Source organism: Drosophila biarmipes, chromosome 2L (genome assembly GCF_025231255.1).
Source record: "Drosophila biarmipes strain raj3 chromosome 2L, RU_DBia_V1.1, whole genome shotgun sequence".
Classification (NCBI taxonomy): Eukaryota; Metazoa; Arthropoda; class Insecta; order Diptera; family Drosophilidae; genus Drosophila; species Drosophila biarmipes.
This window is the reverse complement of record NC_066612.1, coordinates 13,589,945-13,608,420: the sequence shown is the minus strand read 5'-3', so window position 1 is coordinate 13,608,420 and position 18,476 is coordinate 13,589,945. Positions and strand designations below refer to the sequence as shown.

The following is an 18,476-nucleotide window of genomic DNA, read 5'->3' as shown; positions in this document are numbered from 1 at the left end:
ACTGCTCTGTCCATCATCTCTCGAGGTTTTGGAGGTTTGACTATTCACGACTAACATTAACCTATCAAGAAAGTGTTAAATTTAGTTAATCCTGAGTCAATTTTTACGAGCGAGTGCTGGGAACTTTAGTCTTAAACCCTATATTATTACCTCCTGTTTTTGGAGTGTACCACTCAGACCCTTTTCGAGTCTTCGATAGTGACGACGATTACTCCGCTGCTATCACAAGTGCATTTGTGTGTGATCGGCTTTTAGAAACCAATTAAGCACTTCACCAATTCGTAGTGTGGAGATGATTAAGCGGATCAAGCTAAGGCCACTTAAGTAATCTTCTAAGGAACACTTCAGAGCGCGCATGTACGAATTTTATAGGCCCTATCAGTATACTCCAAGCACTGTGCCCGGCGAATTCGTCCACATGTACATAGTGCTCCCAAGTGCAAGTATATGTGGGAATACTGGCTCACTTTCTCGGCGTTCGTATGTAGAAGGCAATAAAGAATCGTTCTCAAGTAGGTCTCGAGCTGGGTTTGCTTTCTCCGGTTGAGCAGTCCGCTTCGAGAGGCCGATGCGATCGGTTGGGACGGCACCCTTCTCCAGAGTCGAAGTGATCCCCAGACCTGTGTGTGTATATGATAAAAGACTGGCAAAGTGCTCGCTGTGAAACCAAGTAATTGGATGCAAACTCCTCGAACGTAAATAGCAAAAATACTGCAATGTCCGCAAAGACTTCTGTGTGGCTTGCATTCCTCTGCGCCCTCGGCTGCCTGGTTCACGACGCCGACTTGAGGAGTATTCAACAGAAGGCCTCTCAGTGCGGCTATCAGGTAAAGTCTCCTTCTAGGAATGCGACCTACGAGGGTTCAGCTTGCAACACTCGGCTCAGCATACACACAAAACTATTTTAAGCCGGGTTTGAAATGAGAGAATGAGACTGCTTAGGCTTATATGTGTTCCAAGAATTTGCATTTGGGTACATATATACACTTTGCCGGCAATCTTTGTTTTACATTTTCACTCTCAACAGTGTTTACTACTTATATTGTTCAGTTTTTAGTATTTATAAGCAGTGCCCTGACTTTTTCTAAAAACAACCTGATAATTGCTGAAAAGGCGCAATGCGTAATCATCTTAATCAGAGAAGTCACAGTAAAAGAGAAATATATTTACTCATGTATGTTTATTCCTAAGATGTCACTATATCAAATCAAAGAGAATTGTAGTTACTTATGCATTGTGTTATTAATTTTGGGATGTCTGAGAGCCCGGGTCAGCTATATATACTCTAAGATTTGTATATTGAAAGCTTTATGTCCTTGCCAGAACCCTTCTAAAATAATTTTTCCCTAGCTGGAAGTGTATTTTGTATAAATCCAATACCTGCTTTATGTTTAATCTCAACTAATTCCAGAGCTGCCATGCCACAAAACCGAATATGCTGAACGTTCACCTCGTGGCCCACACGCACGACGATGTCGGATGGCTGAAAACCGTCGACCAATACTACTATGGCAGCGAAACCAGGATCCAGAAGGCTGGAGTGCAGTACATCATCGACTCGGTGGTGGAGGCCTTGCTGAGGGACCCCGAGAAGAGATTCATATACGTCGAGTCCGCGTTCTTCTTCAAGTGGTGGAAGGAGCAGACCACCACAGTCCAGGATGCTGTGAAGATGTTGGTGGAGCAGGGCAGACTGGAGTTCATTGGCGGCGCCTGGAGCATGAACGACGAGGCCACGACGCATTATCAGAGTGTGATCGATCAGTTTTCTTGGGGACTGAGGTGTGTTCGAGTGGAATTGAGAGTTGCAAAACCAATCAACTGGTTAATATATTTGCAGACTCTTGAACGACACCTTTGGCGAGTGTGGACGTCCGCGAGTGGGATGGCAAATCGATCCCTTCGGCCACTCCAGGGAGATGGCCTCCATGTTCGCGCAAATGGGCTTCGATGGCATGTTCTTCGGGCGGTTGGACTACCAAGATAAGGACGAGCGTCTCATGACCAAAAACGCCGAAATGATATGGCATGGATCTGCCAATCTGGGCAAGTGGACCCTCTCCTCTCGGGCCTTTTCCAAAACTAATCTGAACTTTTAGGCGAGGAAGCGGATCTGTTCAGTGGCGCTCTGTACAATAACTACCAGGCACCAGATGGTTTCTGTTTCGACGTTCTGTGCAGCGATGCCCCCATAATTGATGGCAAACACAGTCCCGACAACAATGTGAAAGAGCGCGTAAGAACTGATACCATACGTAGTGTTTTTAGTGTCATGCTTCTGGCATTGGTCCACCACTTGTTTTGTCTTACGTCTGTGTCCCCCACCCCATCAGATCGATACGTTTTTGGATTTCGCCAAGACCCAATCCCAATACTACCGCACCAACAACATCATTATCACAATGGGCGGTGACTTCACATACCAGGCTGCTCAGGTTTACTACAAGAACCTTGACAAACTGATACGGTAATAATGTCTTGTCCTCGCCAAGCTGACTGTTAAAGAAAGCCCCTAAATTCAAAATTGTACTGTCCAATGTGCCGTCGTTCCCATAAAAAGAAAGGTTAATTGAATGCCACTACATATGTGTGAAAAACAGGTGGACACCTTCTTGGAGTATGTCACGAAAATGGCCACCCAGTTCCGCACTCCCAACGTGATCCTTACCATGGGTGAGGACTTCCACTACCAAAACGCGGATATGTGGTACAAGAACCTGGATAAATTGATTAAGTAAGTAGGGGCTTTCCTTAGCAGCGCTTGCCGGAGAGGGGAGGAGCAGCCACTATATAGACCCTGTCTTTGCCGACTCACAGGTATGCCAATGAGCGCCAGGCGAATGGCTCGAACATAAACCTCCTCTACTCGACCCCATCGTGCTATCTGAAATCGCTGCACGATGCTGGCATCACCTGGCCCACCAAGAGCGACGACTTCTTCCCCTACGCATCCGATCCCCATGCCTACTGGACCGGGTACTTCACTTCGCGTCCCACTCTGAAGCGATTCGAACGGGACGGCAATCATTTCCTGCAAGTCTGCAAGCAGCTGAGTGCTCTGGCCCCCAGCAAGCCCGGAGAATTCGAGCCTCACCTGACCTTCATGCGCGAGACCCTGGGAATAATGCAGCACCATGATGCCATAACCGGAACGGAGAAGGAGAAGGTTGCCCTGGACTACGCCAAGCGAATGAGTGTTGCCTTCAGAGCCTGCGGGGCCACCACTCGAAATGTGCTGAATCAGTTGACGGTGAAGTCGAAGGAGCACGTCAAGGACAACACGGCCAAATATGTGTTTGAGTTCAAAACCTGTCCCTTGCTCAACATCACTTCCTGTCCCGTCTCCGAGGTGAACGACAGGTTCGCCCTGACCCTTTACAATCCCCTGGCCCACACTGTCAATGAGTACGTGAGGGTCCCCGTAGCAGATCCCAGTTACAAGATCATCGACAACAAGGGTAGGTTTCGCAGAGGAAACCAAGGCAGGTCCGGAATTCAAGGACGCATTGTTTGTTTTCAGGTGTGACCTTGGAAACCCAAGCTGTTCCAATCCCCCAAGCAGTAATCGACATCAAGCACAGGAATTCCACTGCCAAATATGAGCTCGTTTTCCTGGCCACCAACATTCCTCCTCTGGGATACCGAACATACTACGTTGAGAAAGTGGAAAGCACTGAAAGCAGCTTCAAGCCAAAGGCTTTGCCGAAGAGCACCTCTAGTGTTTTCCAAATTGGGAACAGTGTAAGTTACTCTTATAGAAGATAATACATGTGCTTTTTTATTCATTCGCTACCCCTAGCACATTAAACTCGGGTTCGACACCAATGGATTCCTCTATGACGTAACCGCTGACGGTCTCACCAGGCTGGTCAGTCAGGAATTTTTGTTCTACGAAGGTGCTGTGGGAAACAATGCCGAGTTCCTCAATCGATCATCCGGGGCCTACATCTTCCGGCCCAACGAAAACAAGATTCACTTTGCCACCGACCAGGTGGAGATTGAGGTCTACAAGGGCGATTTGGTGCAGGAGGTCCATCAGAAGTTCAACGATTGGATTAGCCAGGTAGTGCGGGTCTATAGCAGGGATTCCTTTGCGGAGTTTGAGTGGTTGGTGGGACCGATTCCCATCGACGACGGCATCGGCAAGGAGGTCATTACTCGCTTCAACTCCGACATTGAGTCCGAGGGCATTTTCCGCACCGATTCAAATGGTAAGAGTTCCGCCTTCCGGACTATCCCACATTGAGAATGAACCCACTGTGCTTTTACAGGTCGCGAAATGATCAAGAGGAAGCTCAACCACCGTGACACGTGGAGCGTGAAGATCAACGAAGAAGTGGCGGGCAATTACTACCCCATCACGACCAAGATAGATCTGGAGGACGACACGGCTCGCATGGCAATCCTGACGGACAGAGCCCAGGGAGGCAGCTCCCTGAAGGATGGCTCCTTGGAGTTGATGGTTCACCGTCGCCTCTTGAAGGACGACGCCTTCGGAGTGGGCGAGGCTCTGAACGAGACTGAGTTCGGATATGGACTGATCGCTCGGGGAAAGCATCACCTTTTCTTCGGAAAGTCCACTGATCGCGAGAGTGTTTCCCTCAAGGGACTTGAGAGGCTGACCCAACTAGAGAAGCTGCTGCCCACATGGAAGTTCTTCAGCAACATGGAGGCCTACAGTGCCGACGAGTGGCAGACTTCCTTTACCAATTCGGTAGGAAGAAAACATTTATAAAATAATTTCATTTTAATCTAATCAACCCCTAATCACAGTTCACAGGCATTTCCTTGGTTTTGCCCAAGCCCGTGCATCTTCTGACCCTGGAACCCTGGCACGAGAACCAACTTCTGGTGCGGTTCGAGCACATAATGGAGAACGGAGAGGACGCCTCGTACGCCCAGCCCGTTCAGTTCAATGTTAAGAACGTCCTAAGTGCCTTCGACATCGAGGGCATCCGCGAGACCACCTTGGATGGCAACGCCTGGCTGGACGAGTCTCGGCGACTGCAATTCGTTCCGGATCCCCAGGAAGCCGCATCCAACACATATGCAACGTTCTCGCAGCCGGCGGAGTCGGTTCACCTCCTGAGTGCCGAGAAACCTATGCTGGGGGTCAAGTACGCAGAGGAGGGCCTGCCAGCCGGACAACTGGGGGCCCAGAGTAACCGCATTAGGCGCGAAATCGACTCAGAGCAGGCTAATCAGGCCGAGGGACGATCCTCTAAGGCGACTGAGGGGGCCTTTAACTCCTTCAAGGCAGACAGCGCCAATCAAGAATACATCATCGAACTGAGCCCCATGGAGATCCGCACATTTATTGTCTATTTGGCCGCGGCCTAAGCTCTAAGAACAAAAAAACTTTTTAATAAAATTATATTTGTAATGTAAACGGTATGTCTATCTTTTTTAAGATACTTACCTATAAGAAAAACCACAACATTTTGCCTTATATCCATTATGACCGAGAATAAGTCTGGATATAAGTTCTTTCAACTTTTAGAAATCCATTCAGGGGAACTTTAAGCAAGTATCACAGGGCCATTCTGCTTTTGTATTAGAATGCCGAACAATGCAAGGAACATGCTTTGTCCTTCGGGGATGAGACGTCCTGCACGCACTTGATTTATCTGTTTGAGTTGTCTTAAGTGTGCAGGATGAAATTGCGGTCAGAAAATATATTGTGAGATCTCCCATACTTCAAAAGAACAACCCCAAGAACATGCAGATGTATTATACTTGCATAATACTGCAGTGGTTAAATGAGGCCCACTTACTTTGAGGGGGTCACACATGGTCAGCTTAAACTGCCCACTGGAACCACAATGCAGATGTTTTAATACTTCTCAGGCATTCATATTTAATTAATAAAATTACTGGTCTGGCTATTTTCGTAGAAGGGACCCAAACTGAAGGAGATGCAGTCAGGGCAGAGTCTTAGGTTCCCCGTTCCCTTATACAAGCAAGGGGTAACAGAAGTCCATTTGGTACATATACATAGAAGGGTGTAAATGCCCGTATGCTTACCCTCTTTAATAAAAAATTCAACTATTAGTTTTGAAGGAGAAAGAAGTGGTAGAATGCGAAAGTGTATTTTAATGAAAAAAGTTGGGAGCCTGCAGAGCCAAGGGGCAAGTAGTTTTGTTTCATTTGTTTTTATTCCAGCCTTATGTAAATGCGACTAGAATTCTCATTCGCGGTGGCTTTGGGGGCTTTGCCTACCCTTATAGTCACCACGAAGCATGATTTATAGATGTTTAAAAACAGGTTATTGGATTATTTTCTAAGAAACATTTGTAAAATTTTATTTATTTTCACTTTTCAGTATACGATTTTGCTTTACACTCATACAAACTAATTTCTATAAAGTTGTCTATTCCGATTATAATATAATATATTGCCTTTCACATATCATTAACTCAGATAAGTGCATGTCTTGTATACACATAAATATATCTAATATTTTGTAATAAAAGCTTCGAATTTATTTGCACGTCTTTTCAGCTCCAGCATTAGCCTATTTGTGATTGATTGTGAACTTTATAGGATTCTAGAATGCGTTTGTAATTTTACAATCGACCTAAACGCATTGTCTACGCCGTTGTGTACATAAATATTATTGTAACAGAAGCGTACGCATGCTATCCAATCTTAAAGGCACATCTTTTATTTGTGATATATATAATTTTGTTGATTTTGGTCTGTTTGGTTTCTAATGTACGTAGTATTGTGTCCTCATGCTGAGTCTAGTTGGTCCCAATCGTTGCGGGCCCAACTGGGTAGCTCCGTCTCATACTCCCATCCAGGGCCCTGAAAATAATACAATATCCAGATATTGATATATTTACCAAATACTAAGTTTGGTCACAAACCTTGTACTTCCAAGCGTGCAGATACATGATGAGGTCCTTTGACTTGGGATCACGGTAGTGCACTTTGCACTCATAGCAGTGCTCATCTACTGAGACCTTGTTCACGCTGCAGCCACCGCCACTCAGTGGAACCTCCATTGAGTCCAGTGGGGCTGGGGAAATTTCCGAGGAAGACTTCGGTGCAGAAACTGGATACTCCTTGGCTATACTAGGGAGTTCTACATTTTTACCACTACTCTCGGGTTGCTGGGCCTCGGCACATGGAGGTGTTGTTTCCCGGGAATTCACGCCCCCGTCATCATCGCTGTGATGGACGACTGGAAAATGACACACGATATTAAACTAACAAATCGAATTCGGAAGATATGGGTATACCCACCGGAAGTGTGCTCACTGCTGAGACTTTCCCGGTCCGCCTCGTCCTTGGTGGTCTTGAACATGGATATATCCGAATCACAATCTATGCCCAGCCAGTTCTCGGCATTGTGTATATTTATGAGATCTCGTATAAGCTCATCGTCTGACTTTCCACCGATATCCCCGGAGCGTCCTTTTAGCGGACCGAAGACTTCGTGGTTGTAGAGTGGATCATTGAGGATAGGAAAACCTTTGGGGTAGAGCATTTGCTTGAGTGTCAGGTTCCAGGAACAGACATTTCGAGACCCTCTTACCTAGGTATTGCAAGTGTACCCTTATCTGATGCATTCGTCCGGTGAGTGGCTTGCAAAGTACCACGCTAGTTGTGCCATTTTGGGAGAGCTTCTGGAACGTCGTCGTACAATCTTTGCCCTTTGGAGATACCTTGCACACGCCAATCTTGTAGCTGACCACTTCAATGGGCTCCTTGCACTCCACGATACCCCTTGGAAAACCACTCTGATTATTAGATTTTCTCTATTTTTTCGACATATTCAACCTACTCTGGAAATACGCCCTCAACCCTGCAGATGTACTCCTTCTCAACCTGTCTGTTGCGGATCTGCTGCTCCATTTGGCGCGCCTTCTTTGGACTACGTCCGAATAGCAAAAGCCCGGAAGTCAGTCGATCAAGTCGGTGAATTGTGCGGAGGTTCTTGAGGTTAAACTCCTTAGCCAGTATGAAGACTACGGTGTTGTGCCTATAGCGTCCACATGGGTGCACCTGTAAAACAGCAGCACCAAAAACTGTTAGCCATCTATAATAAAAACGTATCCCTAAGATCGACGAATACAGATGTTGAGGAAGTAGGTTTCTGACAGTGACAACATTAAAATACAGACTCAAGTAGAAGTATTTGGCTATTTCTGTATTGTACGTGTAAAATGGCGGTCGTTTAAGCCACTTACAGGTATCGATGCTGGCTTATTTACAACTACAATGTCCTCGTCCATATGCACAATTTTAATTGGTTGACAAGTCACTGGAACTTCGTGTCTGTAAAGATAGCCATGAAACTCGGGTTAGTTGATATATCATCTCCGTCGGTTCGTTCATTAGAGATCGGGAAGGTAAGTATAACTTGCTAGGCTGCCTACTTTCCCTTTTCATGGCCTTTTAAAACAGGATTTAATGGGATATGTTTTAATAAGGATACATCTTTCGGCAATGAAGCATTTGTAATATTTTGGATAGTTAACCAACGTTTGTAGTTAATTATTTTGTAATATATATAAAGTGACAAAAGAAAGTCGTTATATACGTTTCATGATGATGTGTGAGGATGCATAAAACAACTTATTTCTTATGTTTGTTATGTCTCTAACATTATTTTCTGTATTTGAAAAATCTATTAAAGCGATATATATTGTCGTTTTTAGATAACGATATTGGGACAGTACAATTAAGAATCTCTGGGCAACAAGGCCATATTTTATTTTTGAGATGCACTTGCATGCTGCGAGCGTTAGTTTGTTTTATTGGATGGAAACACATTTAAAATAGGAAAATGTGAAGGAGAAAATGTGGACACGGAACACAATTGCAATGACTCGGATCTGTTTACTGGCAATTTGTGTGCGTTGTAAAGTTTGGATTACCTGTGAACAATATTGGCGAGCAGATCGTTGTGTTTCAGCCGGTAGTCAATGGGCACCTTCTCGAAGTTGACTGTCAGAGTGCCCGTCTGGATGCAGCGCTCGTACTCCTCGGCAGGATGTGCTCGGAACTCCCGAGAGAATATGTCCAAAATCTTTTCGCCCACCCAGCGGCCCTTCGTGAAGGTTGTGAATGTGAAGTAGTACGGGTACACCTTGCGAAGACCTGTTCATAAGGGCATTCTTACAACACTTCTACTGGGCTAACCAGAATGGCTCACCGTTTTCCATATAGTAGGATGTTTCCTGATATCTTTCATCCGTAAATCCCGGTCTCTTAGCCTTCAAGGCTTTTGTCTCCAGCTTGGCCTTTAACAAAAATAAGATTACAATATTATGAGAAATCAAAATATAGGTCCCATTTTCCATTTAATTATGATTGACATTTCTTTCACTTACTTTTTTCAACTCTTTTATTTGATCGTTGTCATCTGTTTTCCGCTTTTCTGGTATCTTAATTTTAAGACTTTCGCAGTCCCTTGGGGAGGTTGTCTGTGAAATAAACAAAAAGCGGAAGATTTGAGGATTAGTAAAGATTAAGGAATGAATTTAAAAAAAGGAGAATGTAGTACAGACATTCCGGATAATCTCATCTCATATTTTGGCCTTAGCTTCTTAATCCGATCAAGGCAACTTAAGTCAAAATCTATTTTCACCTTTTCCTCTATTAGGTATTGTTGTTTATTCTTTCCCATTAATCTTTGGTAGACCCATTCCATTCGGCCAAGTGAGATATTCGGGGTGACTTGGGTTACACTCTGTTTTATATTACGTAAGTTCATGCAGATACCTAAATATTGTTCTAAGAACACATATATTTATAAACAATTTGGGATATGTACTTGGCTTCGACGCTTATATGTCTGGTGCCTTCAGCTACTATTGGCTGACGTTTGTCTTTTATGCGCGGTACTCGGAGGGAGGAGGGTATATTGAACAGGTTATTAGGGAGCATAGCCGACCTTGTGTATGTGTAGTACCTTGTGGGGGCTACAATTATATATGGGGTGGATGGACCCAAGTTACATCACTTGAGACCCTGTCTGGTATGGCGGGGTATTACTTATATTTCATATTTTTTAGGATAAACTACTTGATCTATTCAAAGCGAATCAATCAAAATTCCAAAAAGATGCCTATTTGGCTTTCTTTTTTTGGAAACCAATTCAAAATAAAAGCCTTTCCAAGATGGGGAACCGCTTTCAAGTACCCGGTATCTGCTAGTCGTGTTACTCCATTATGGCGGTCCCCTGCTCGCTGCTTTCCTTGGCAGTGCGCCCAACGGGCGATGGAAACATGTTGCATGCCCAAGAGGCGCGCGGGAGGGCTACGGGAGATACCTCGAGATGAAGATGAGATGCCGTCCGGCACAGCTTCGATTCTCAGCGAAATCCCCCAGTTACAATGGGTCTAAGACGCGTGGATACACATATGCATGACCATGTACATATTTGAAAAAGAAACTCAACTCAGAACAATGCACAGAAGATACACTCGAAATATATGAATACGTTTTAAAATTAGATCATTATGAACAGCCGATCATATACTAGCGCTGCTGTACTAACCCAAAATACACCTCAAACAAACGTGAAAGCTAACTGCAAGTATTTTTGGCTATGTTTACGATACCTAATACACTATGATTTCTGCAGAAATGTATTTTCCAAAATCATAACATGTCAAAAGATGATTTGTTTCGGCGTAGATTTCAACAGCTCATATTTCTAGTTTATGAACGGAAGTTATGAGAATATCCTCGGAAATGAAACGTACATTTTACACTTTTGAAAACTATTCGTGTTAGAAGAGTTTAAACTTATGTCTTGTACGTCATATCATCGCAGCTCATCTGGTATTCCTGTTTAAGTTAAGTAGATCCTCCAATTATAGTCTTTATGTTCATCCCGCGCCACTCTATGTAATTACTAATTTTGATTCAACGGATGGAGGAGATCATCTTAAGATTAGACTAGCGGATAATTGTTTGTGTTTGTTTAACTTTGCTGTGAACACCTGCTGGCAACGTGTTTGAGTTTATACAAGGCAACTAAAGTGATACACAAACACGCCAGCAGTAAATATTTGTTAGGACTACATTAGTGTATGTCCTCCACTAAAAATAAATCAGCTTTGATTGACAGAAATTTTAAAACACATTAACTGATAAAAACTAATTTTTGATTTTTTCTCACACCTCAACTATTGCCCCCTTTTGGTTTTCATAAGAAATGAGAAATCCGTGTGTAGCATCCCGAGGTTCTGGAGCCAAAATTAGTTCCGTCGGATTTAATCGGGCAAAAAATGCGTTTGTATTGCCCAATTACCGGTGATGATTTCCATTGAACACAAATGAATGAAGACCTCCTACACGCTTTTTACGTCCACTCATCCATGGGAGCTGAGTATAAACGAAGATGATCAATTAATTGAATCATTCAACAGCGGAGACCTGTTGCCAGCGATCTTGGCGGACTGCGGACGGCGGCCCCCGTCCCACACGGCACTCTCCCAGAGACGCCACCATCGCTAATGTATTTAAAGTTCTATAAATATATAGGTAGACATCTGCACATATTCATGAGCATATATCTATATGTGCATAATGCAAATCCAATTATTCTTGATCGCGTGGAGCTCGGAGTATATGGGTTTTCCCAAAAACAATCATGGAAATCGTCTTTTCAAAACATCTATGTCTCTGTGGAAACCTGTTTCGAACATTTTTGATCAGACCCCAGAATCCGGTTCATATTGGTTGCATTTCCAAGGTGACTCCGAGGTATTTTCCTGTCGAGAAATTCATGCGAAATCTCTTTTTCTTTTTATACCCATTACTAATAGAGTAAAAGGGTATACTAGATACGTCGGAAAGTATTGTAACAGGTAGATGGAACCGTCCCCATAAAGTATATTTATTCTTGAACAAGGTCACCAGCCTAGTCGTTCTAGCCATGTCCGTCTGTCCGTCAGTCAGTCCCTCTGTACGTCAGTCAGTCACTTGTCTGTCCGTCCGTCTGTCCGTATGAAAGCTGAGATCTCAAAAACTATAGATGCGAGTACTTTGAGATTTCACGTGGATTTGGCTTGGCCTTCCTACGCAATGCAAGTTTATTTCAACAGGGCCTAATGCTAAAAATCGTCATCCCTCGCGCTCTCCCTCAGCTGAGTAAAGGGTATCCAATAGTCGATTCCAGCGTTAGCGTTTTCTCTTGTTCTTGATAAAATTTCGATGCGAATGCCGGCTGATGCCGGCTGCGTGGTGCTAGAAAATTGTGTCTCATTCCCGCACCCGGAATATATTTATGAGTCCGCCCACCCCAAGGCTGTCCATGGAGCAGAAGAGGAGGAGGTGGCCGGGCGAAGTACAAATCGCGGTCGGCACGCTTTTATCGCCTGCACACCAATGTGTTGCGCAAGGTGCGAGGAGACCGGCGGATGTCAGCCCCCGTCTGGAAAACGAAAACTAAAATCGAAAACTACACGTGACCACTACCCACGGCTTTATTAATTATCAGTTTTCAAGAGCACTCATTATAGAATGTTTCTCTGGCCCATTGTTATCGGGGGTCCTTATTTATAATCAATTTCGAGCAGCGCTCATTAGGGAGATGAAGTGTTCTATATACCGACGTCTAGATATAGATTTTCTTTACACTATATGCTAACATTTTTGTAAACAACAAAGGGGTTGTATAACTCAAAACTACGTCATATATATGTGCTATGCTCGTAAGATTGGCGGAGGAAAAATAAAACACAATTCAGTTTGAAAGAATAATTCTTTTAAAATTCTTGAGTTCTCTACAAGTTAAGGTGGTAGGTCGAATTTTTAAGGTAGTAAGAAAAAAAAAAAAAATTATTTTTTAATATCTCGGATAGAAGTTCTGATTAACAAAACTGACTTCTGTATTTTCCGGATAGACTTGACATCATTTCTTACACACACGAAGTGCTGTAACAGCGTACTTGTGCTAGCAATTAAAATATCTAAGCGATTTATATCTGCTGAAACTGTTCAGACCTCAGCCAGTTCTTGATTCGAAAAACTAGATTGAAGTAGGTTCAATCCAAATACGGCAGGTGGTTGACGAATGCATCTGGCTGGGCGAGTGTGGGATTTGGACGAGCTGGTTGCAGGAATGGTCCAGTGACATTCTCCTCAAGTTGTCCACTAACGGAGCTTCTTGCCTACTTAGCCATAAGTGATACGATTTTCCCGTTCTTTGCGACTGTGAAAAGTTTTTCACAAAACCAAGATCACACACAGAAATTCTAGACAACCTGCATCCGCTGCAGGGACAGGCGAACATATTTTTCAAGGGGGTTTCAGTTACGAGCTCTCAAAACAAGAACTGTTAGGAATTAAGATCGTAATAACTTTCTTCTAAAGGTGGCTCATAGGTGGACGGCTTGTGCACATCATAGGAGTAAACAATTTCGAATTCAATCGTTAAATGGATGAATCTAACCCCTTGAACCCCTGGAAACATCGCCGACCCTCTGCCTACTTACAAACGTGAGTTGTTATGTGCCTTCGGATGCAACCTGCTGGATTTTCATGGTCATACGCTTGCAAGTGTAGAGTTATAGACACTGCGCTGTGTAAATTACCTGTGTGCATTAAACAATGGAAAACATCTCGGAGCTACTAGTAAGTTTGGAGTAAGGCTATTGCTGGGACCTTGACCAACTCAGTCAGCCGGCTGCCCGCTCGCCGTTTGGCTTATGAAATCATCGGGTTTCAAAAGATAGCCACTGAGGCACTGCGAGCAGCGGCTAAGTAGCGTATTAAAAGGCGTCTTTGGCGATGCGGAAAATCCGAAAGCCACGTCGAAAAGGTAACTAGACGTAAAGCAAACACCGATTGAGAAGATTTTATTGTAACAAATGCAGGCCGTTAGAGCCGTGTTGAGCAAACACTCGACAACAACTTTCAAATGTGAAATAATCAGTTTTTAATTTTGACATCGCCGTCGGTATAAATTGAGCAACGCCTTGTTGTGGAGTAACATCAACAGCCGAAGACCAATTAGTGGTTTGCTTTTTATTTGATCACTTGCGGATTTCATTTTAATAGCGCCTTGTAGAAAGGAAATCGAATGTACTTTGAGCTTAATTGCTAAATGGTAAATAGCTAGTTGGTTAGTTTAGATCTATGACAGCATTATCCATGATAAAGGTATAAATATATTGGGTATTTAACGTATTATCCGCGATATGGAATGGCTATTTGATCTTTTGATCATTTATAGAGATGTTTCGTACCTATTTCTGACCATATATTTTTACGAAAGTGTGCATCAGTACTTCAATACTTTAAAAAAGTATTATCCAAAATTTGAAAAAGATATCTGATATACTAGATCTTTTATCAAGGAACGTAACCTCTCTCTATAAAATTGTGATTAAATTTTAAAGTACTATCCGAAAGCTATTTGATTCTTATAATTTTTTAACATTTTATTAATACTTTTCGAACCGATTTCTATCATCTATGTGTCCGAGATTTCGAAAAGCTATTTGATATACTAAACCTTTTATTAAGATGTTTTAAGCCGATTTATGATCATGTATCATTGATGTGTGTTTGTATTTGAATTGTGAAGTATTTTATTAAATTTCATCTATCGTGAATATAAATGAATATATTCATCATCATCATTTCATGCACTCGTATTAGTATGGATCTGCTCTCTATTAAATAAGGTTTAATATATTAAAAATATATATTATATTATATATTTATAATCAAACTTGTACATATCTCCAACTTTAAAGAACAAATCGACAAACAAGAGTAAAAAAAGTGGATAAAAAGAGTGTTGGAATCACCTTACAAAGTTGTTTCTCTCCCAAAAAGCTAATTGCATTTTGCGATTGTTTTTGGATAATTAAGTCCTATTTTCTCAGTGCACCCAAAGACGTAACTTAAGTGCTGGCCCTCGTTCGAGTACGAAAGGTGCCTATCATTACAAGTACTAAGCAAACTGAAGCTCACCTTTTTATTAATCGGCACCTCGGCACTTGGCAAGACCTGGATGGCTGGGAGCGAGGACGCTGGGCTCCGCAGCAGGTTGAGATTGATGGACGACAGGTGATTCAGTTCCTGGTGGGGCAGGCAGTTGAGTGGCTGGACCATGGAGCAGGCGGCAGGAGTGGCGCGCGGGGCCATCTGCACGGGCACCTGGACCGGCACCTGGGCAGGTGTCTGCTGAGCGGCCAGGTGGGCTCCAGGCGGTGCTCCTCCGGTGGCCGCCAGCAGGGACTGCTGGGCAGCCGGTGTCAGGGGAACTCCGCCATAGGCCGCGTGACCCCCGCCGGCTGCCGGGCCATAGTAGGCTCCGAGTGGCATGGAGGAGAACATGGCGGAGTGCATCAAGTGGGACTGATTGGCCAGCGCGTTCTGGTTCAGCTGACCGGCATTCAGGAGCTGGGGAGCCAGGTGATTGTAAGGCGAAGCCATGTGGAAGTGGGCTCCAGGGGCGGCGCTGGGATGCAGGGCGGGCTGCTGGTAGTTGGCCGGAGGAGCTGCCGCCGTGTTGGGCGAGAGCTGCTGCTGCATCTGCGGCTGGGCAGCGAAGATGCCGCCCACCGAGGGGGCCCCCATCTTGTCCAGGAACGGCGACTGCATCTGCAGCATCTTCTGCTGGTGCTGCTGGGCGGCCAGGGACCAGGGCAAGTACCAGGCGCACGGAGCCGGGGAGTTCTGCATGGTTTTGGCGCTCCTTTAGTACTTCACTTCCAAGGCAAAACTGCAGATCGGATTGGTGTTTCGAAAATTACATTAATAACGCTTGGGTAACGGTCGAAAACTACGCGGAAACACAGATCCATTCCCGAGTTATACGATCAGTTGTTTACTTCCATTGCGCAGTACGTTTCGAGTCCATACTATGGCATTAAGGCTTTTAAAGTCAATTACAAATCGATGTGTTCGTGTTTACAAGTTGTCTTGGCCGCTGTTTCGACTGTTTTATTTGAAAATTCAAACCGATTTTAGGGTTGTATAATGCGAATTAAAAGTCTAAACAAAACGATTATTTATTTTTTTTAGTGTTTATGAACACCTCTACACCTGTACGTGCGATCGTGTGTATAAAGTTCGATATTAGCTTTGGCCTATGCGTTAATTTGTGGTTCCCATTAGCAGATTGCCGTTAACAAATTCCCAATCGCACACAAGAAAGTAGGAACAATATGTTGATTAGGTTGGCACTGCATTAACTTTGTCTATAGGGCGATCATGTGCCCGGCAATACATCCTAAAAGGTAATATTTTTATTGCTCCGAGGGGGTCAAAGGTTCAGCTGGACCACTTAGAGTTTTTATACAGAACACCCAAGACCTGCATTCCGAATGGAAACCAAACGATTGCTGGAACTTTGAAAACTTTGGAAACACATTTGGAATACATGCTGGGGCCATCTGCTCTCTTCGACTCTAATTGCACGAGACAACGTCTAATATATCCCCTAAAATACGTATAAACCTATATTCGGACGTGTACATGCGTCCGTCAGAGTTTTGCCAAGAAGAAATGCGTATGGGTGCCTATATGTTGTGTCGGGGTGGATGAGTGTGTAATGGAATAATGCGTATACGAGACAAGGCATTAGGATATCGGCTCGCGATATGGTGCTCGGAAAGCACCAGCATCAGGTATTCGAGGCGTATGGAGACGGGCCAAATGCGCCTTGCCACCTACTGAGACAAATGGCACAAATGCGCACGTGTAAACATCTTTATTTACGCTAGGAGCTTGTGCTAAATTAAGTTTTGTGTATTACTGGGTCTGCTCGGTTTCGACTAGATGCCAGGGGAATTATTCGAAAATATTCAGTTCCTTAATACGCAAGAATGTACACAAACACACCGATATAGCCACACTCGTTTTTGTCATCACTCGTCTTTTGTCTTAGTTCCATTTTATCAACCACAATTGTGTATCTTGCGAGTGGTTTTAGTACATTTTTCAAACCAAATTCTTGCATAACTATATTATGTAGACAATGGGTGGGAAGAATTTTTGAAAATAAAACGAATTTATATACACGCGTCGGAACGTTCTCGTGTGTAAGTCCCCAGATCTCGAAATCAGCAGGATGACAATAGATCATGGGCTTAAAAGCAAGAACAACACTTTAGTGGGAGCTACCTTCTATATTTATAAGAAAATATATGTGCCAAAGTGCTCGCCAGCAGAAGGTGTCGGCCCGAAGTAAATTCAATTCCGAACTGTTAGTAAAATATTAAAAACTGATCAAAGAGTTTCATGGACCACAACATCATATTTTCAATGGACCGTTTTGCGCCTCGATAGAGAGTATTTTGAGTTATGGTATTTCCGTGAATAGGCGTATAATAAGAAGTCTATGGAGCGATCAGTGATTCTGTAGGGGCACATGCTCTATTATCTAAAAGCGCCCAAAACATTTCATTTTAATTTGTACAATGCCAAAGTGCCCATAAAATGGCCTTTTGATGAAAAATAGTGTTATAGAATGTCATAATATTGGAACGGCGCGGTTATGGCCAATTATCTATTCAATTGTGTGAATGTTTAGCCATCTGCCCATCTTAGCCATAAACTTTCGGCACCTTTGATCATTGGCAACATAGAGGTAATATGTTGTTCGTGGCTTATTGCATACAAACAGCTATGTTTTAATTTTTCTATTGCACATTTGTTCAGTTCCGAAAAGTATTAAAGCCGTCACTTCCACATTGATTTGCTTTTCTTATTGCTTTCGATAAAGTTCGCCAGCTTAATGGAGGTAATTTGAATGTTCTTTGTTGTAAAAGCACAAATTAAAGGCCTCTTAAGTTGGGGGAATCACACGCGAGTGTATTTTCAAATGCCTGCGGTGCACGTTTCAATACCTGTCCGACGAGGGCACTCACGCGGAGGCATCTACACTAGCCAAATCCAAAACGCCGAATGAAAACTTGGCGCAAACGAAAACAAACTTAAGTTGCCGTTCGCAGCCATGGTGAGTTTCTCGAGGGCACAGTGGGGCAGGCTGCGCATTTTCGTGCTCAAAATGTGTGGCACTTTAGTGTTTTATAATGCAAGGGAAAAACGATAATATATGCTGCACAAAGTTAGGCCCAGTCTATGAAGTTTACGTTTACATTATCACCTATAATATTATAATTATTATTAATACTTTTAATTGCAATTAGTCAAATTTTTACTTTGTATGCATTCTCGGGGCATCACTTCTTGAAATGAATACTTCTTGAAAATGAATGAATGATACTTTTTTAATGTTTAATATCCTTTTTAAAGTCGACCAAGTTAAGTTAGGTTACATTTTTCCATTAAGGATGCTTCTGTCTGCAAAGCAAATAGATTCGACCACCGTGGTGTGGTAGGTTTTTTTGGCGCTTTCGAATTTTCGAAATTCGTTTGAGCGACGGTTAAGTTGTAAGTTAAAATAAATTGTATTCCTTTACTTAAAAAAAATGCTCAAGGTTACATTTTTGAAATCTTAAACTTTTACATAATGTCCTACAATGTACAATTTTATT

General features: G+C 43.3%; 2 protein-coding genes across 5 annotated transcripts; one reads left to right on the top strand and one right to left on the bottom strand.

Annotated features, from left to right (window-relative positions):
- The first annotated feature begins 541 nt into the window (after window positions 1-541).
- Window positions 542-5,389, top strand: LOC108034049 (lysosomal alpha-mannosidase). 2 transcript variants are annotated; one of them, XM_017108801.3, is made up of 10 exons: window positions 542-827; window positions 1,412-1,782; window positions 1,841-2,046; window positions 2,100-2,236; window positions 2,601-2,734; window positions 2,818-3,458; window positions 3,521-3,741; window positions 3,800-4,211; window positions 4,272-4,714; window positions 4,774-5,389. In XM_017108801.3, exons 1-10 carry the CDS (start codon window positions 717-719, stop codon window positions 5,338-5,340), a joined length of 3,243 nt encoding a protein of 1,080 aa, XP_016964290.1. In that variant the 5' UTR covers window positions 542-716; the 3' UTR covers window positions 5,341-5,389. The 2 variants fall into 2 exon arrangements, with proteins under 2 accessions (XP_016964290.1, XP_016964289.1); XM_017108800.3 differs by lacking the exon at window positions 2,601-2,734 and adding an exon at window positions 2,334-2,467.
- Window positions 5,390-6,273: 884 nt separating this feature from the next.
- LOC108034138 (pseudouridylate synthase RPUSD2) lies at window positions 6,274-17,877 on the bottom strand. 3 transcript variants are annotated; one of them, XM_044094284.2, is made up of 11 exons: window positions 17,826-17,877; window positions 14,944-15,697; window positions 9,342-9,434; window positions 9,164-9,251; window positions 8,886-9,108; window positions 8,196-8,283; window positions 7,790-8,010; window positions 7,541-7,731; window positions 7,249-7,476; window positions 6,870-7,186; window positions 6,274-6,807 (listed from the first exon to the last, which is right to left on the bottom strand). In XM_044094284.2, exons 2-11 carry the CDS (start codon window positions 15,655-15,657, stop codon window positions 6,733-6,735), a joined length of 2,238 nt encoding a protein of 745 aa, XP_043950219.1. In that variant the 5' UTR covers window positions 15,658-15,697; window positions 17,826-17,877; the 3' UTR covers window positions 6,274-6,732. The 3 variants fall into 3 exon arrangements, with proteins under 3 accessions (XP_043950219.1, XP_016964418.1, XP_050740931.1); XM_017108929.3 differs by lacking the exon at window positions 17,826-17,877 and having other exon boundaries at window positions 14,944-15,913; XM_050884974.1 differs by lacking the exons at window positions 6,274-6,807; window positions 6,870-7,186; window positions 7,249-7,476; ... (1 more) ...; window positions 8,196-8,283; window positions 17,826-17,877 and having other exon boundaries at window positions 7,838-8,010; window positions 14,944-17,350.
- Window positions 17,878-18,476: the final 599 nt, after the last annotated feature.